The sequence below is a fragment of the Pempheris klunzingeri genome, chromosome 21, assembly GCF_042242105.1.
Source record: "Pempheris klunzingeri isolate RE-2024b chromosome 21, fPemKlu1.hap1, whole genome shotgun sequence".
NCBI classification, from domain to species: Eukaryota; Metazoa; Chordata; class Actinopteri; order Acropomatiformes; family Pempheridae; genus Pempheris; species Pempheris klunzingeri.
The window spans coordinates 17,992,868-18,014,133 of record NC_092032.1 but is presented as its reverse complement, the minus strand read 5'-3'; the positions used below and the strand labels follow the sequence as shown (position 1 = coordinate 18,014,133).

The following is a 21,266-nucleotide window of genomic DNA, read 5'->3' as shown; positions in this document are numbered from 1 at the left end:
CCAGAAAAACACTTATATCTGTGTCTACATCAGGATCTCACTCCCTCTCTCTCTCTTCACACATTCAAATCTTTCTACACCTCCGACACACCTCAGGAAGAAAGTGTTGGGAGTCGTGCATTAAACTTCTTCGTCTCCCTGACTACATGCATTCGGTACTGAAGTATTGTTTCTCTCAGCAGTTTGGGTTGCTCACTGAGAGCTGAGCAGTAAGAGACTCGAGCTGCTTAATCATCCCTCATTCAAAATGAGTATCTTAGCAGCAAACCATGACAGCTCTAAATCGAAACTCATTCCAATTTGCTCTCAGTAGTCTTTGATTCATTCGAATTAGGAAGGTTTTTGAGATATAGAGCAATCAGCAGCATGGAAATAGCTGGTTCGGCAAAGGATGATGAAGTAAAGACTTAGACACAACTAAATACATTTTTAATAGTTTCAAGCTATTGGAAGAAAAGTTTGAATTAAAGTTTGCATTAAATTTGAATTAAGGTTGCTTCATAGCCCCAGGGTTCGTGGCCCAGGGGATTAAGTGGGGAGAATTATGATGTGTACAATGAGACAGTGGCACATTTGAAAGAATAGAGCTGCTCATTAATGCTTTATCATCTGTTTGCATTTCAATTTTCATACTATTGACAGACATGGACGAAATGCCATAATTGTTCCCCTTAAGAGTATCTCTGTTCCAAGTCAATGCCCAAAGTATATTAAACTAAAAGGTAACCATTGCAACAGTACACTAGCTAAACTGAGCTATCCGTTAATCAAAATCAAGCAAATATGCTTTAAAAACTTAATAGCACAGCTTTTCTGGATTCTTTTTAAACAGTTTCAGCATTAAAAGGACCGAAATGGGTTAGTGGATAGGTTAGTTAATAGGTGTTCTGAAAATTATAACCTTGTACAACTGGTAGGGATATCACGTTTCACATTTTGATATAATTTTCATTTTTACATTTTACATTCTGATGTTTTTGAGAGGGAATTCTCAATGTCACATGGCAGGTTCAAGATATATGAGGGGCATTGGAACATGTCTGCCAATAACTAATGCTATGAACCGATTCTGTGTCTGGTTCGTGGGTGTGAAGAGTGAGCTTTTACAAAAATGCATAGAGAGCTAACAATGACAGGAGTCTTGTCAGCTCAACAATCACAGCACTGTACTCTTCAAGGATATGGTATTTTCAATTCCTTAATGCATGTATTAGACTGCCAACTTTGGACTGAAACACATTTATATGTAGTATTTTTACCCAACTGGTAGGCAGACCTCTGTATAAGCAAGTTCACAGAGTTCTGAAGAAATTCAAGCACAAAATTGCTTAGACAAATACAGAGACTGTCATTATGCTGTATGATATGTGCTGTAAACCAAAACCCACATTATGGAGAACAATTTTGCACCTTCTCAGAAACTAACCATGGGGTGATGTTTACTCAGGCAGGAATTTTCATGCAAACAGCCACTTGTATTACTTCCTCTGGCTTTCCAAACCTCCCATTATCTTGATTTTTAAGAGTAATTGAGTGGCCTTTAGCTGTTGCACACTGATAGTAAACAAAATCATTAAAAGTAAACTTTGGAACAATTAACAGCAGAAAATAGAGAACCCGCTTCTCTGGTAAAAGCTCCACCACCAGTGCCACCCTTTCAACCATGACATTCATATAAGTAAACTCAAGCACGCACAGGCTACATCCTAATACTGCACAGCTCAAATCAAAGGCTTGTCTAAGTAAACCAGGAGCACAGCAGCACCTCAAATGTCACATTTAAGATAAGAACTCATTGTGGTGACAGGGGAGCTATCAGGTCATTTTTCTCTCACCTCACTCTCTCCCCGCTCTCACTGTGTCTTTTACCAATTAAGGGTAACAAGATGACAAAAGTGGTAGTGAGGCTGCCCTAAGAGCACCCCTGTCATTGCTAGATGCCAGCTCCCTCCGTGGTACGAGCCAAATGTTCTGAAATCCTAGCGTTGCAACAAGCTCCTCTCTTTCACGCAGCATACAGAGGTAGGAGAAAATGTTTCACAACCAGTTGGTTGTAGGTCAGAGGAACTCTGACTCACACCAATTATGATTAACAAGTCATGAGACATACATCAGAACCTAAATCAACTCCTTGTCCTGCATTGTAATTACAGTGAAAAGGGATTCTAGATGGTGCAGCGGCTAATTAAATGTTGCAGGCACCAAGTTTGAAGAGTAATTTACCCAGTGTCCTCTGAACAACAGGTGATCCAGACTGTCACAGCAGTGGATAAGGACGACTTTGCCAATGGACAACGGTTTTCCTTTGCTTTGCCGAGCCAGCTACCAGTTAATCCCAACTTCACCCTGAAAGACAATGAAGGTAATTAACGAGATCAATATGTTTGTTTGCATTTCTTATGAGTTCTGCACTCTGCCTAGGGCTCCATCCCCAATGCTCACATTCCAAGATCCAATAAGCTGCACTGATTTCTTCATACCTTGGAGGCACAATTGAAATATGCGCTGTGTCAACTGGTTACTGGAGATCCAAATGCCTCTGGGATCTACTCTGAGTCGGCCGTTCACGAAACATAAGAGTCATGAAGGCTTGGCATGTTTGCGCATCGTGTTGTCAAATGGATTACCCACTCTGGCGCTCTCCCTTTTCCCTCCTGCGTGCATTATTTTGTGCCAGCGCAGGGCCAACAGTGGGTGTTACCATGGCAACCATCTCAGTCTCTCAGGTGTATACCTAGCCCTAGGTTGGTCTGCAATCACAGTGCTTTTAAAAGCTCTCAGCCAGAAGATCTCACAGTTGCCCACTGAGAGGAGGAGTTCATAGCACTCCAGCTGAATCTCTGAGCCAGAGAGAGACAGAAAAAAAAAACAAAGGAGAGGAAGGGAGCAGCAGAGAGATCAAAACAATCAATGTGATAATAGGAGGTAAGTCTGTTTAGCCCTTGGTCCAGTGGCTTCCCACCACATGCCTCCCCTTGCATTCTTCAACTACATTGAGATGCAGAGGAAAGTTTTACTGCATTCATCGAAATGCCACTTAAGCTTTGTTCACACAGCAAATCTTAGTGCTCAAGTCGTAATTTTATTGTTTAAATACATTTTTAAATACATTTACTGTAGAAGCATTCGCCATGACATGGATGCCATGCTTAAAATGTCTGGGCTTGGTATAAAACCTGGAACCTCACCACCTTTTTTATCCCAAGTATCTGAGGCGTGTCATAATGGCATCTGTACGACTGAGACTGTTTTGTACATGTTGCAAAAAAAAAAACACTTGTTAAATAAATTTCTCATGTTCGTCACTTTCCCCACAATTTCTGAGAAATACCCGGAAGTACGACTCCACTATTGCCTGCAATACAGCTCTTGCTGATTTTGCCATATGCTGTGTTAGGGAATCATGGAGTGGACTTGAAGGGAAGCTAATAGAAGGTAATGCTGAAAAATCACTTCTTAACCAACAACAAGCTGGCCACAGCAATGCAGTCATCCTATGCTACTGTTGCTCCTCGTTCTGCTTTCTGTATAGTAAGATGTCGGCTAGTTAATATGAGGCATAGTTTTGAACAATGAAATGCTAATTATTTCCTCCTCAGCCACAGATACTAGTATGTAAAAGCATTGTGAGGTAAAGGAAAAGCTTTAGTTTCCTACAGTTACTGTTTCATCTGTAATACTTTGACCAAATAAATCACAGACCTTGTGATCCTGGCAGCTTTTTTGTTGGGGGTAATAGCTGCTGCTAGGGTCAGGCCCAATTGTTGTCAGGCAAGGGACCATAGTAAGAGCAATTCAAAGTCCTCTTTGGATTAGTATTTTTGGAAAGGTCTGCTTGAGGAACAGGGGCACCCTCCTGGAGCAAGGCCTCACAGGCAGGTGCCTGATGGAAAGACTCTACTTTGAGTGCAAATTAAACTCTTTCACTCTAGATATCCAATCCAAATACCCACCATTTGCAAATATGTCCCACTCTTGCAAAGCGATTCTCTCAAAAGTTAATAGATTTATTACAACAGAGCCATCTGTAGAAAATACTCCTAAAGCTCTCAGGAAAGAAACCCCTCCCTCTTGAACGATTGATAGTTGTTTTTTTTTGTTCATGCTGTTTGAGTAATGGTGCCTTTCAATTTGGGTTTGACTCCTGCTGCATACCATCCCACAGGATCTTGTTTTTCTCAAACTATATCTGTGATATAAACCCCTGAGCGGTGGACTGATCATGTGTCATGACGTGGAAATAAAAAATATACATATCTTGACGGTTATAGCCATTTGTCAGAGAGAACTCGTAAAAATAAAAAGATGGATCTTGTAGTTCATAGTGCACAAGGTAAAACTTCCATAAAGAATCAATTATCCCAGAGGGATAAAATAAGTCATGAAACTAATAAATTCTGAAATACATATTTATGCTTTCTGCCGTTAAAAGTCTAGCATAGATGTGGGATTCAAATGGCCACTCAAACATACAGGAATCCTTGTATCTCCTTTTACAATTTCCTTTCTTTAACCAGGAAAGCTGTTGAGGAGCATGTTCTGATTTAAAGCAACAACCTGGACGGTTAGTTGACCAGATTAAAGAGAGGCTGTGGTCCAGGAAAGCCTCCAACCTACTGTGTTGACCAAAGAGTGGCTCCACTGGAGCAGTTAAATGCCTTGTTCAAGAGCAAGCTCGCATTTAGACAAGGAAAGTGGCTCTTGTTTTAAGAACTACTTTTTGAGTTACCCAGCCACAGTTATAAGCAGCAGTTTACCAATTAAGAAGAGCGTCTTTAAAATGACCTTTTCACTACCTGTTTCAGATGGTCTGTGCTGTGTACATGGCTTGTGTACTCATTTATATTATGTGATCCATATACTGTTTTTGTCTCACTGCCTCCTACAGTAGCTCATCCTCTGTTTCAAAATACCAACCTCCCTCTTAATGTTAAGCCGCTGCACCCTGAGTTAATGCTGCTTCAGTCATTTCCACTCTCTTGGAGTCTGCATTCGCACTCACACTCAAAAGGGGAGTCATATAGCGTCCTACTACCACTGTGTATCAGGAGTTATTTGCTGTGTTCACAATATCTGGGTGAGAGAGAGAGAGACACACAATGCACCATACTGTCGACTCCTGTGTCTGATAATTAAAGTAAGCTCTTCACACTCGAAGTAACTTCTTTCATCGCTGTTGTAGCAGACCAACAGTTGGTAGCTGCTCTGTGCCACAGCCTAATACCTCCCTCTGTTGTTGTGCAACTGAAGAAAATCCCTCTCAGTCACTCACACGACTAACTCTCTCATGACCTCCTTTTCCTCCTCAGTTACAGTTTGCTCACAAAGGATCCTCATGAACTTGGATTTTTCTGGCTCTGTGCTCAGTTTTTGTATTACAAAATAAAAGATTTAGTTTTAGACACTTTGATATGCTTAATGACTTCGTTTTTAGTTTAATAACTAATAGTGTCTGCAATTGATTCCTCCCTCTCATTCATTTCAGGTAATTTAACAATCATGACTCTTAAAAGAACCCATTAACTAAAGCTCTTTGGGAAGCTATTTGTGTACTTATCAGATTTGTTAGAGCCTATCTTGTTACAATTGTTGCTTTTTGTACAGAACCCTGTAACAGCTCCAGCTCTGTTTAACAAAATCAGATCAGCGTAGCGGCTGAGTATTGATTTTTGGCTAAAACGAAAACACAGATTAGGCCATGGATTCAGATCAGTGCCTTTTATTTTGCTGTGGAATTGCAATCTTTGTTTGCGGAGATGAAGGTAAGGCTCCTGAAACACCAAGTTGTCATGCAGATGTGTGGATTCAGTTGAAATGCTGTATGTGCTACAATAAATGCAGGTCAAGCTCCTGCAGCGTATTAGGCACCATTAAAGCAGAAAAACAAGGAAGGATGCTTCCACTCTGCTGCTCTAGGAAAGCACTTTGTGACAAACCTGTTCTGTTAAAAGGCCTGTAAATATATTCAACTTCACTATTCCTACTTTACAATGACTGAAAAGTGAATGCCTCTTTGATCTCCTTATCTGTCACATTGTGATGACATTTGCTTCTAAAAAGGCAATTAAACGGAGGCTATGATCTCTAAATAACCCACACACTTAAATAGATCAATTGATTTCTGAAGGCATCTCCTTCCAGTGTGCATACAGAAGACCTTATAATATTTCAGTTAATCAGCTGTGTTGAAAGAAGCACTGTCAAGCCATTGATATGTGGGACGTTTAATTAGCTTATATGTCACTCACACATTACTTGTAGGGGGTGTTATATTTGTAGACTTCCAAACGCCCATTATCTGCTGAAACAGCATGATTTATGCAGAGAGGGCAGAGCAGTTTGTCTCATGCTGGTTTTGTCAAAACTACAAATTGTCACAATCTCACATTGGAGTGTTTGATTTGAAATGTTTCCATTAATTACTTGATGTTAAGGATTTAAGAAAAATGAATAGTATTTTTTTTATTAATTAAATAATCCAGTATTCCTTTACACAACCCTTACTTCTGTGCAGTAACTGCTCAGCAGCCATTGGTGCCACATAGGGGCTGTGGATCAATTTGTTCCTGCGTAACAAAGGTACATAATAATAGTAATCTGCAGTGCCCTTTGATTGTTACTACAGAAGCATACAGTCCAACCCATAATTAACTCAAATACATAAAACACAACCTTATGGAACAAACATGCAATGCAATGCTGTGACAGTGTGAATATGCTGAAACCGATGCAGTGGGCAAAACATATTGATTTTTTTTTTTTTACAAGCAATCCAATCACTAGCTGCTGTCTGTTGTCACTGCCGGCATGTTTGTTAAGCCTTACTGAGTTAGACTAATCATCATTGAATACAAGGGCCTCTTTTAAAAGCGATAACAGTTGTCTCAGAATGTGCATTTTCTTACTCAACATAAGAGGCTTATTATTGTTTCCATGTGAAATTATATTATTGTTTGAGTAACATTAATTAATATTCAAAGCTGTCCTACACGGGAATAACACCTTGACACAAAAGGGTAAATGTATTTGCCCTATTTTTCCGTTTGCACAGAAGGTTTAGTTCATTATGTTACTTATGGCAAGTCCTGATCAACCAAATAATTACAGTGTAATTAGTCTTACAGAGACTAATTACAGTCTACATTGTGTCACGTGTAATCTTAACGTGTCTCTTACAAGATACATTATAGGGATGCAGAGTGCTTGTAATTGTGGATATGCTGCTATGCTCTTATTACACTGACACTAGCCAATATCCTTAACCTCTGATGTGACCATTCCTAAAAGATCAGACTCATTTTTCAATTCATTTTAATTTTATTGATTTTCAAATTGAACTTTAATTATCTAAAGCGAGAACAAATATATCTATCGAATGGATTAACGATATCAGCTTTGGGTAAACTATCCTGAAGGTGACAAAGTTGGCCTGTAGAGTCACACATTAGATGCTTACAACAAAATATTTCATTTTATGACTATGAACCCTCTTACATGTTTTTTTTCAGAATTACAAAATCCTTTATCTGATCTGATGAGTGTAAGTTCACTGATGCAACGCAGTCAGCACAAAGCAGTCTAGGTAAATTAGATAATCGCAAATAAATGTGATATCTGTAACAAGTTGCTTAAAATATAAACCATTTTAATGAAAATATATTGCTAATTCTATAAGCAGAAGGAGCAGTGGTGCAGACTTTAATACCTGTGGCACTTATACAATACACACAATTTCTTGACATTTGCAGGCTGCATACATTTGACCCATTCCCAACATAAAGTCTTTAGAAAGTGATGCAATATACAATTCATTCAGCTCCAAAATCGTGCCACCACAATGTGTGTTGTGCTCCAAGTGGCAAGTGGAGAGAAGATTCGTGCTGAATCCCATCAGTGACACCTCCACCTACCCACCAAAGTTCACAAGTAATCCAGCTAAGTGCATGTGTAGGCAAGTGTGAAGTCTCTGTAGAGATATTTTTGCGTCCATTGTTGGTATATTTTTGGTTTGCTTTTTTAAAAAATATCAAATTAGGGATTTTATGGTTTTCCGTACACTTTCCATATGTACTTTGCTTCTGACTGTGGAGTTTAACATTTCATCACATACATACTTCTGCACATCTGCTGCTTTGAAATCTCACTGAACTTCATATTTTGAGTTGGAGAGACAGGAATGTGTAAGTAATACATACTCCAGCTGAATAAACCTAGTGCACAGAGGACTCCATAAGTTTAAGTTGAACCTCATACATGTCTATTAATACTTTTATATATACCTATTGGCAATTTGTTATGTGATAAAAAAAAATCAGAAAACAAAAATGGAAAATAAATTTCATGTGATCTGAAAAACACTGCAGATCTAAATATTCAGAACTATTTTCACCGAAGTGTGGAAGGCTCTTAAAAGCGTATGTTTCTTCATTGGATGGTCTTACTGTCTTACAGTGCATGTGACAGGCATAGCTGTCGCAACCCAGTTAAACTGTGACTGTGCTAACTCGGGGCCATCTGCAGCCACGCAGCGTCCTCATAAGAGGAGAGGCAGCACAACTCACTGCGGCATTAATCAACAAGCGCACAGCTCTCGTCCACCCCACCTGCGACGGAAGGTGGTTTAATGTGAAATTAGCATGACGTAACTGACGTGCATTTCCTTGTTGTGGTCTGTACAAGGATCCACGCTGCCATGACGCTGTGCTTCAAAGTGTAAAGACTGTGACGGCAAACACCACATACACACACGCTTATTTGTCTCTCTATGCCTCAGCCTCCGTCTTCATCCTCTCTGCACTCTCTTTGGCTCAAACATATACACACACACCTCCTCCATTCACCCCCTCACCTCCCCTTCTTGTCCTCTCATCTTCCAACTCCCCATCGCTCTTCCTTGGTATTTGCAACTCTCCCACTCCGCTCTCTCAAACCCCCCCCACCCATCTGCTTGCTGATACGGTGATACTGCGAGTCTGACTTAATAAAGCTTGAAGTACGTGTTGTCATTCCAACTGTCGATCATTATAATTATTCATAGATGGAGCAGAGATTGGAGTGGGAGGCAAGGTCTCAGAGCAGAAGCACGATAGTACAGCACGGCGGAGGTGTTTTTGCTGGGTGGAAAGGAAAAGGTTGCCCTGTGCACGATTTAGCGTTTTCAGAACTTAAAATATGGTGTGAATATGTGTCAGCCGGCAATATGTCGACTGAAAGTTTGTAGCTCGTCAGTCGCATGAGGCCTGAGTTAGTCATACATGTACCTGATTCACCAAGCCATACACTTTCTATACTTTAAGTTCCTTCCTTTATATCGTGCAGATGTTCAGTCTGTGCTTTGGTAGTGTCCTTTGTAGTCTGTAAAACTAAAGCTATCCTGCTGAGATATCTCCTCTCACACAGCCCACATGTACCAGTAAGCATTTCATGTTAGACCCAGCATGTAAAGCGGTCATGTGATGGTGTCAGCTTATTAAGGTGTTTTCACACCTGTCTGGATAAATTTGGCTCTGGTTCATATTCCCCTTGATGCCATTCATTTGGGTTGGCGTGAGTGCAGTAATCACACTCAGCTTCAGACCCTTAAGATTAGGCGGTTTCAGTCTGGTCCAAAACAAATTGTGGAAGGGTTCGTTTGCGGAGGGTTCTGATCTTGATCCAACCCAACTACCAGGTGTACTCCACAAGTTTGCAAAAAACAGCTCCTGTTATATCATTGTATATGCTAAAATTAACTCCCCTGTTCAGCACCGCAAAGTGTCTGTGAAGCAGTTTCATGTCTTCACGACATTTTTGCTTGGGAGAAGGACGTCTTGAGTGCCTGTGACCCGACCCCGGATAAGGGGAAGAAAGTGGACGGATGGATATTGCCAATTTATTTGTTCTTTATCACAGTTGATAAGCAAATGACGATTGTGCTAGTGCTCTAGCAATGTTCACAGGAACATGCACTAAGTCCAGGACACAGACACACTTTCCTCCTGTATAAATAAAGAAAAAATGAAAATGGATATAGATTCAATAGAAATGTCCTCATTTCAAGCTCATCTTACAATATATTATATAACAGTTCATGTACACATATAGTTAATCAGTCAGCTGTTCTCTTCCTGTTGGTATTGGTGGAAAGTTTCTACCACTCTGCAGTCACTCCTTTTGCACAGGTGTTCTCAAAGCAGCATGGACAAAACAGTCCATGGTGAAAGTCAACGCAGCATAGGGAATTCTGTTTGGAACTGGCAGGCAACTGGACCATAAATGCCACCAGATGGCTTATGGTGGCTCTGTCAGTGAGCTGTATGTGCATCTCACTGTTGTATTGGTTTTTTAGCACATACATGTATTTTCATTGGTATATATATATATATATATATACACACTACTCCCTGTTTATATCATATCAATGTGGCTCCACAATCCACTGCTGTCAAAATAAATAAGGGGTAAACAAGTTCAGTTGGCTACAGCAATATAGAGGGCACTGGCTACTATCCTGCTGTGTATGTTACAGATATCCCATCTTTATGACAAACATATCAGTATTAGGATGCCCGTGGTGCCTGTCATAAATTCATTTTGAAGAAGTCAGAGCATAAGAACATATTTCATCAGTTATGTTGGTGTGGCCTGCAGTAGTTGAATACAGCCTTCATGTTATTAATGATGGCTGTATTCCATTTAGGAGAGCCAGTCCCAGGCTTCCTGGGACACTTAATGGAAGTCAGTCATGGTTAATGTTAGTATTTACAGGTGTGCTTGTCATTGCATCGTTGTGATTATGTCACAGGCCATGCATTCAGGTTAAAGTCTGCATTGGAGCGAGTGCTGATGTCTGAAGTAACAAAATAAGCTTCTTTTCAATCCGGCCTTGTGCATATGTATACAGGTGTTGCATCTTTATTTGCCTTCTCTTGGGTTTTCATTTATTTACTTTTGCTTCTCATCACATTCAGCCTTGTCTTTTCTGTTTATCTACTGTACACAGTGTTTGTGCAGTGGCTAAGGTGAGTTGCTCTTTTGCAGCACATTAAAGCAGTAAATGAACACCTTTGAAATTAATTAGCCTTGGCACACAGGCAAGCACCAGTAAGACGGTAAAAAAAAAAAAAAAAAATGTGTGGATTGGATTTGACTTTTATGTCTGGCTGACAAATCTTACAATTGATCCAAACTTGTGTCTGTACTAATAGGTAATTAATAGTAAACTCAACTGAGAAGAGAAGCAAAACCATCAATGAATCTTTCTAGCCAAGGTTTGTAATTTTCCTTAATTTTTCTTTTTTTTACAGATAGCACAGCCAGCATCATTGCCAGGCGGAGGCGTTTCAACCACCTGACCCAGGAGCTGTATGAGCTGCCCATTGTGGTGTGGGACGGTGGGGAGCCGTCGCTGAGCGGCACCAGCACCTTGACCCTGCGGGTGTGCCCCTGCCAACGCCATGGCAGGATCCGGATATGCCAAGGAGAGGCATTCCTCTCCTCTGCAGGTCTCAGCACGGGGGCTCTGATTGCCATCCTGCTGTGCATCGTCATCCTGCTGGGTAAGTTGGGACAGCCACTGCAGGGACTGCAGCAGGGGGGAGCTGCCCGGGGGCAAATTTCCTGAGGGCATGGAAGGAGGAGATGAACCATAGAGGAGCAAAGAAGGGTGGAAAGGTTTGAAAGGGTTTGACTAGGGCAGAGGAGGACAGAAGGACAGAGGGATTAGTGGACATGTGAGGAGACACAGGGAGAATTCAGAATGAGCGAAGAAAGAGTGAGAGAGGACAGTGGTGGACGAAAGAGAAAAGCATATGAAGGATAGAATAGAAAGAGAGAGACACAGAGAGGGGAGGCTGCAGGAGAGGTGACTAGAGATGAGGACAATGACAGCCAAGGCGAGGGGAATGGGGATTGTAGGGTCAGTGAACAAAATCACATTTGTTCATGATTTGAATTTCAATTTAAATCTGCTCTCTTACTATGCAACTGAATCTTGCTCCCCATCACTCTCTGCCCAGCATGTTTGGCACTGCATGTTGTGACTAGATGAGCAAAGGACAAGCATGGAAGAATGTGGTTGACAACTACATAGACACCCCTCTTGCTGATTTCATGTGTGACGGATGCATTCTGCAGCCTGAATACAAAACCCCATCAGAAATACAGTGAAAACTAGGGAAGTTCACTCAGGAGAGTGCAGATCTCCACTAGGTGTTCTCTGCTATGCCTAACCATATTCTGACATAAAACTAACCCCAACTGCAGAGAAGCACTATGGGAAATAGTATCTGATGAAGGAACAGTCATCGACACAACACCTGCGTTAACACCAGCTTACTTACAGTCAAGATAGAGGCAAAGACAACAGAAACGGGGGTTTATTGAATTGTATTGTGCATAACTTTATATGGATTATGGAATTAATCTGCAGATGCACTGATTCAAAACAAATCTTTTCTACGGATGGCCAAAATGTGGCCTGCAGCAGGTTAGGTAAGGCTACTTTTTAGCCTCGCCGATTGCGACGCTTCTCACATTTTTACTATCTGATTTCAAGCTGAAAGTCAGCAGGGACTGACAGTATGTAAATGAAATATCTTTTTTCTTATTTTGAATCACCAAAACCACGATAGATTGTTGAGTCAGGCATGAATGTGCACAAAAAAAATTTAGTATTAGTTGCGGACAGACAGACAGATACACACACACACACACACACACACACACAAGCAAAAGCATGATCCCCTCCAGGCGGAGATAATAAACAGGGCTACATCCATGATACCATCTCATCGCAGCACCCACAAACCATGTCCTCAGTCAAAGAGGGATGCGTGTCTTGTTACTATAGCAACCAGTCCTCACAGTGACAGCAAATCATTATGAATAAACCTGCAAATATGATCTTGTCACTTTGAATTTGAAATGTGGACAGTCAGCTTTTCACGTCAAATTTGAGGGGAAAAAAAAAAAAGATAACTAATAATAATAATCACACTGTTTGAGATGGAAAATGTCTAAAAATTGAACAAAATCAGCAATCTCCTGTCTGCTAAATGCAGGGTGAGAGAGATGTCACAGAGCAATTTCTCCCTCTGCAAACCAAACTGCAAAAGGACATGATTAGACAAAACTGTCTAATAACACAGCTTCACTGTTTCTTCTCTGCCCTCCTCTCCTCACTGATTGTCTGTGGACATTAGTGTGTGAAGGTTATGCATATTCATACTGGCTGGCTGTCTTCTTCCTTTATGCCAAACCCTCTGGCTGAGGCGAGCAAAAGGCCATCACCACTGTTCGGAGCAAACACTTGACTGAGAGACACACGCTACATCTGTAATCATCTGCACGAGGCAGATCCTAGTAGGACAGAGCCAGAGAGAAAGAAAAAACAGGAACCTATCACACCTGTTTTTTTTCTTTCTTTTTGTTTGACCTGTCTTACGTTTTGGATTCACACTTTCCAGTCAAGTGTCTCACACATAGCTCAGCTACCGGGCAGAGATTTGGTAACCTGTCTCCCCAAGGGGTCTGAGATTTTGTCAGTGGGTCACAGTCAAAATAAATCAGATTCCACTCTATTTAACAGCCAGTCAGTTGACTTGCCTGCACCATTTTTCACAATACACCTTCTTTGGCATTGACGGGGTGTTCTACAGGAACAGTGGTCCAAGAAGAATCACTAAGTCACTGCAACATCTCCAGTTTAAAATCCAATGCTATCTGCTTCTCTGTATAGTGGCCCCATTTACACCTGGCATTAACATGTGACCTCTATACGGACACATTGACAATTTTTTATATACAATATATGTTGGCGTGCACTGCATAACTACAACTAATGTAACCCTTGGTATTACACATAAAAACTGACAGCAGTAATGCACATAGGTGACAAACAGTGATGGAACCGTCAATATTGCACACAAGTGACAGGAATAATTGGAACATTCAATACATTTAAGGTCACTACCTTACTCTGATGACTTGCACTGAATAGAGTCAATTATCCCTTCCTATCCCAGAGTATCCCTTCTTTAGTAGATATAAATTGGAAGGCTAACTAGGTCACTTCGCTCGCTGGAGTTTTGTAGTAGCTAGCGCGTTTGACCACCCGAGCCCGTGATAGACAAGAGAACTCGGACTGGCCGCCCTGTATGTCAATCAAGTCGCAAACGCAATAGGGAGGATACATTCATTCATTCATTTTCTAAACCGCTTAGTCCTAATTAGGGATGATAGGTTTTGTCACGCCATCTACCCGCACTACCTTTGCACCCCTGGTCTAGAGCTAAAACATGCTTATATTCCTGAGTTACACAAAGAAAAAAAACTACTGTGGTATTGTTTAGGAACTGATATTGAAAATTGTAGAACAAAATAAATTAAATACAAATTTTAATCATATGAATTTATATAATCAAAAAACCATCCATCTCCCTGCACCCACGAGGGGAATGGATAGTTTGTGCTTATTCTGAATTGTTGACTAGTTATGAGCAAACTGCTCAACGCTGAAAAAAAATCTTAAAAATGTTTTGAATGAACAAATTTTTCTAGATATAGAAAAAAGAGAGCGAAGGTATTATTACTACTGGTGTAGTGAAAGATGGTTTGAGAAATGCAAAGTTGACAGACATTAGTGTCTCCTATATATCGCTTATAAAAACATGACTCTCACTTTCAATTCCTGCTCGTCTTTGCTTGTCAGTGTGATTTGTTTGTGTCCGATTGTTTTCCGTCTGTCCGATTAATCTCCATGTTTTATCTCTGTGTCCTTTAAAGCTGCACTAATTAAGCCTGCAGCAACCAGAAAGGAATACAAACTACCTCTGTGCAGACTCAGTTGATAATGGCCTACACAACTTAAATAACATAAAATATTCATAAGTAGATCATTGATTGGATTGTACTAATTTAGTTTCAAATGAAATGGTACAGAATTACAATACTAATTAGGCTAAAAGGGGAATTAGCTTAAAAATAAAACCATAACCTGCTCAATGTAGAATGAACTTAGACTTAGAACTACAATCAACTCACAACAAATATATGTACATGTACTAATGATAATTGTGATACCATGCATTCGGTGAAATATAAGATTTCTGCTAATTCCAGGATCTCATGTTGTATAATAATAATCAGCAGTTCTTCCTCATTCCAGTGCCACAGCAACAAGTTAAAGGATTTGTAGGCAAACTGCCAACATTAGTCTGATTGGGCCAAGATTACTTTTCAAGGACTCTATTTCTCAATTATAAAGCCGATGATTGTTCACACTTCGTAATGTAGGTAATGAATGACATGGCTTAAATATTGAGCACAGTCATACCGATTAGAGCAAAAATGGTTGTTACTGCAGTTGTGACTTCCTAGTGTTTTTACTTTTCTTCGATAAGTTTTGCCCTGTTTGAGCTTAGGTCTGCGCCTTGACAAGTTAATGGAACGGCCTCTGATTTGGATTAGATACATTATTTTGCAATTCAAAACAGTCCTCTAGTCTTCCAGTCTAATCTTCCATAACCAGGGTAAATACAGCTTAAATGAGACCTCTACTGCAGCACATAGATAGCTGTAGCCTGGAGTAATGCTCCCTGATGCCATAAGTGGTGCACTGAGCAACAGTTAGACCTCAGCTGGCCTCGGCTAGGTATATGAAATGACCTGAATGGACCATTCAGGGAGCATTAATGTAGCAATGTAATGTGTGTACAGCGGATAGGAATATACTACAAATATGAGTAGATCATGAACTGTGGAAAGTGCATTCCAGTGTATGAAATGCTGGTAAATAATACAGGTGCATTAACTGAATGTCTGGGTAGCATTTTTACTTTTCATTATATTCAAGCTGTTTACTTCTAAACCACAGTAAGGTCATAAACTGTAGATAGCGGCAGAAGGAACCAGGCCAAAAATGTAGCAGCTCAAAAATATGCATGGGAAAGTAAATGAAAAAATGACATTCTTTATTTCCCAGTTCTGCTCGCCGTGATTGACCCAGCTCACACCGCACACACTCACATTCTTGCATTGTGTAATTGGTTGCTTTAAACAAGTCGAGCGATAAGCACTGTCCCACACAAATTGCATTTTTCATCCTCTCTAACCCCACTTGGGGTGCGACTGCACCAGGGGGAGTAAAGTGAATTTTCACATGCAGGTTGGGGGACATTTCATTAAAAACACAGGCAAATAACTGCACTGAACAATGAAATATATGTAGATAAATACATTTGTCATAATTATTTTAGTCAAAAGGGGTCTTAGGGTAGAATCAAGAACAAAGTGGAGTTTTCCATTCATAATGTTACATTCTACATTTAGTTTCACATAATCCAAATGCCACTCAGCCAGGGCTTGTGAAAAATTCCTCACGGCTTCATGTGTTGTTCATTTGCTAGACTGAGTTTTAATGAACAAGCTCGATTCCCAGCCCTGCTGTTAAACATAACGGTAAGACTATAAGGAAATAGCTGTAGGCGTATGGATCGACTGTGTTAGTTCACTTTATCATTTTAGGCTCCAAGCATAACTGCTGGCTAAAAGGTGCTAATAAATGCTGCTCATACCAAGGGTTTGGATTGTTAAATGGACAATGGGGTCAAATGCCCTGAGGGGGAGGGTCCACATGATTCAGTTTGCTACTTGGTTTTAGGTAACTTGATTAATTGTGCATTTTTGGGGAGGAATTACATACACTTTATTACCTGGTTCATTGTAAAAATCGTATCACCTTGCTCTTTGTCTTCAAATCGAAAATGGCCTGGCATAAAAAAAAAAAAAAAGACAGGTTATGCATTGGTGAGGTTTCGTTGTTTCAATGCTGGTGAAATGATAAAATACAATCCCGGAGGAGCAGTTAAAAGAGTAACATGGCCTGACAATAATGACCTCCAGTGATTTAACTCCTCGTCTTGCTGCAGTGTAGACCCTGTGACATCACTGCTGAGCGTCGTCACAAGTGCAACAGTACATGTCTCACCACAGCCAGTCACACTCACGTCACGTTGGGAGTGTTCAGAGGTGAAACAGATGTAAAAACTCCAAAACACTGCTTTTCAACCTGATGTCAAGTTACTCTTCAAGTAATGAGGTTGAAGGCTGATCAGATGCCAAAACACTGCACCGTAGTCTACAACACAGAGATAAAACATATCACAGTGGCAATTATTTTATCTATCATAGCGATCCTGTATTTTTCCCAGCATTGGCACCCTCACTGTGTCAATGCCGTGGCCTCATTCAATGTGGATGGGACCACAAACTGCTTTCACGGTACTTGGTGATTACAACAAATTTTAGTCCTGGGGGCTCCCTGACGAGCTAATCTGTCCATGATTGCACCCATAAAAGGGGAATTACATGTGCTGTAGTTACTTCAGGATGTTCGTCATGACAGAACCTACAAGAGGTCTGTTTTAGTCCACTGGGAACCAATGGGATTACACTCAAGTCCGAAATAAAGAAGGCTCCACAAATCATGCATCGCGTCAGAGTACCTTCAATCTAACTCTGCTCTAATGCTCAGATTTTCTCTTTAAAGTAGCATGATAATAATCACGATATGTATACATAGCTGTACGGCTTAAGTAAATACAGTAGATTAGCCAAATGTATCACTGCATCCTCCATGCTATGACAGTTGAAACCTTTGCCTCCACCTCATCCACCACATCACCTTCCTGTCTCTCTGGCAAGCTCTCAGCTTGTATGTGTTATAAAGAGTGTCACCTGGAGAAGCTGATCTATCACAGTACTGAGTAGTGGTTGAGATAATTATAGCTTATAACAGCTTGATGTGGAATGCCAAGATGCTGAGTGCATTAATATATAATTTTAAAAAAGGCATTTTCATCCAGATGAATTTCGCTTGTTGTTTATATGAACCTTTTTTTCCTCCTGCTAATATTCAATGCAATTTGATTGTGAATCAAAGACGCCCCTGCACTGATCTAGCTCGCTTGTCTCTGCTAGTGTAGCATAATGAACTCCTAGTAGATATCGCCCTGCTGTAAAATGTACCTCCCTGGCTGACGCCATTTTATTAAATAGATATTAGTGTTAACATCTTGCAGAGGTCATCATTAAACCAAAGTATAACTCTCATTAGCTGTAGGAACATGTTCCAAGCTGTAGCATGTCATCAAATATTACCCTGCTTCATGATTTCATTAACAGTTGGAAAAGATATTTCACACTGTAAGCTACTTATCTGCAGAGACATTTTTTCGCCATCATGCTATATTTGCTTTAATGTGGCGGAAGTGGCTCGTTATTTATATCACTGGCCTCACCTAAAACTAAAAGATGATCACATGAGACATACCTCCATGTACGGACACATTTTCACTTTCTATTTCAATGGTGTATTGCATTTTGGCTGAATGTGTGGTTAAGTTTGCTCCACAGATGATAATAATGTCTATATTGTCATCATCTCAACAGCTTGCATTCAGAGTATCATCACAGCCAACGCTAATGTCGGCTCATGTGTATTATTGATTTACAACTCATCGCTTGGCCAGTTTTAGTGTCCTGATAGCAAATCGGATAAATATGCACATAAAATCAGCGTGTGTTCATTTGGTTGGCTGTTTACGAACCACAACATGTTTTTCTGTCATGAGCTATGAATTAACAAACAACACAGGCACACAGGGATTGGTATTAGCATAAAAAACATGGCTGAACACTCAGATGTTCCATTATATGTTGTTCTGCTAAGCGGTTTGTCAAGAAAAGCAATTTTCTTTCTGATTTACCTTTTCTTTACAACTATTAAATGTCATTTTACAGAATTATACTGGTTATTTACTGTTACACAAGGTATTATTTTTATTTCAAAGGTATCAGGGTATTATCTTCAGCACTTTTCTTTTTTAAATATAAGCATCAATACTAAAATGTGTCCCGTTTTGTCTTGTAGCCATTGTGGTTCTCTTCATTACACTGCGGCGGAGCAAGAAAGAGCCCCTTATCATCTCCGAAGAGGACATCAGAGAGAATGTGGTCACCTATGACGATGAGGGTGGTGGCGAGGAAGACACCGAGGCCTTCGACATCATCGCCCTTCGTAACCCGGCTGCCGCAGAAGAGCTCAAGTTCCGGCGGGACATTCGCCCTGAAGCCAGGCAGCACTGCGGCCTGCCCCGCAGCCGCCGGAGCCCATCGGTGGAAGTGGACGAGGTGGATGTGCACGAGTTCATAAAGCAGAGACTAGTGGAGGCTGACATGGACACCAGTGTGCCACCCTACGACTCCCTCCAGACCTACGCTTATGAGGGCCAGGGCTCACCCACAGGATCCATCAGCCCTTTAGACTCTCCCGGCACGCAATCAGAACAGGATTATAACTACCTGGATGACTGGGGGCCTGAGTTCCAGAAACTGGCAGAACTCTACGGAGAGGCAGATTCAGATGTGACGACCTAGTCTGTGATTTTGCTCCTGTTCAAACCAAATCTGTTTGAAATCCGTTTTTCAAATTTTCAGTGAACAGTATAAACAGCGATGCTTTCGAACTGTTCCAGTGGTTTTCAACCTCTACTGTTGAACTAAAAAGACTGCTCTATTTTTTATTTTTATTTTTTTTCTTCATTTTGTCACCTCGGATCATGGGTCGTTCATCCAAAAGTATTAAATCAGATTTTGAGATTGAGGAACAACAATATGGGGGAAAAGGAAAACAATATTTCCCTTGGTGTATATTTTTTATTGCTCAATAAAGTCCTGAAATCCATATGAGTGGATATGTGAAAGAATTGTTTGTGTCTTTTTCCTCCAAAAATGGATATACAGTACAGCATGCAGTTAAGATTAGCATGGTGGGAGGCATTACCAAAGGTGTTGGTGATTCATCAAGCAGAGGATGATGCTGAGCCAGCCATATGCACAAAAATGACACCTCCAGTCAAATGAGCTTATAATATGTTTTGTGTCACATTCAATGTTGCCATTATCTATGAAACACTCGTTAAAATCAATATATGTAATATATAGGTCTTTTAACTGAAGAGAGGGTAAGGTAATACAGAATGACTCATGAAATACACCTTTAAGTGAATACTGTAATAACAAATAGCATCTTTCAAGTATAGCTGCTACAGTATGTTCATCAGTTAAGGTATATGTTATTAACATAATCCAAAATAATGGATGTGATTGACTTTTTCCCTTTGCCAGAATCTTTTAGTTAAAGCTGCTAACAGACTGCAAACTGATTTCCGAGAGACATACAACCAAAAAAATGCATCCTTGGTATACCAGACGATTTATTTATTTATTAGGTGTCTATGAGCGCCGCTATAGGAGCCAGTCTCTATGCCTCAGTTCATTATTTTGCTCGTGCGTGACACTTTTGCAATGGGAGATGTGGATATGCACTCTTTAGATGGCACAGAGGTACTTTGATGATGTGTCCCAAATATATTACTGCACACTAATTTAAACAGGCTTTTCAGAGTGAAATGTTGACACTGGAGCAGTGTATTAAACAGAAGTCACACACCTGCAGGTTAGTGCATCATTGCCATGAAGTAGGGCACTACTTGTTCAACTCTATTGGCATATTAAAGCCTGTTATAGTTTTTTATTTATTAATTCATTAATTATACATTTTTCATTAATGTTTTACCTGCCAAGTAGGACATGAACAAAGAACATTCATTGTCACATTTTAATTGACATTATTTTTGCCTGTGTCATAGTGAAGTCTTTCCTTCTCTATGAGACATCTTGTCTGAAATGTCCCATTCAAAGTACTACAAAGTGACATCTTTATGATACTTTATGTGACACGAAATGGAAAGAACTTCACGATCCCGGAAACATCCATCAGGAAACTAAGAGTTATCTGTTACACAATATGTTTAAGAGACACTAAACTAAACTTCAAAATGGTGTCGTTCACCACTTTACTTTTCTTTTGTGCCATCAAGCATTTTTAAAAAAAAAGCACATCCATATCAAGTTAAATTGTAAGTTCACTTGCTGCCACAAATGGTAAAGGCCTCATTTTGCAACAAAACTGTCCAGTTGTCTGTGTTCTAATGATAGGAAACAAAAGTGTACTGTGTAAATGCTGATAAGTTATCTCCACTCACCCCTGACTCTTCATCTGTGCTGTCGTGCTCTCATTCAGTGTTGCTTCAGAAACGCTGACGATGGTTTTTAGAAGACAAAGGGAGGATGAATATTTTAGACCCTCCGCTCATACCTCCTGACATCGTGACTCCTCTCTCTCCATAACAATCCTCTGTTTATTTTTTTTTTTATTTTATATT

The 21,266-nt window shown here is 40.3% G+C and overlaps 1 protein-coding gene across 1 annotated transcript in view; it reads left to right on the top strand.

The window, feature by feature from the left end:
* The window catches only part of LOC139220783 (cadherin-18), a 54,631-nt gene extending 35,186 nt beyond the window's left edge, over positions 1 to 19,445 (top strand). The window contains exons 9-11 of the mRNA XM_070852626.1: positions 2,245 to 2,362; positions 11,286 to 11,537; positions 18,911 to 19,445. Of these exons, the coding sequence (XP_070708727.1) occupies positions 2,245 to 2,362; positions 11,286 to 11,537; positions 18,911 to 19,416 (876 nt within the window). The 3' untranslated portion in view covers positions 19,417 to 19,445. The remainder of the gene's footprint in view (positions 1 to 2,244; positions 2,363 to 11,285; positions 11,538 to 18,910) is intronic.
* Positions 19,446 to 21,266: the final 1,821 nt, after the last annotated feature.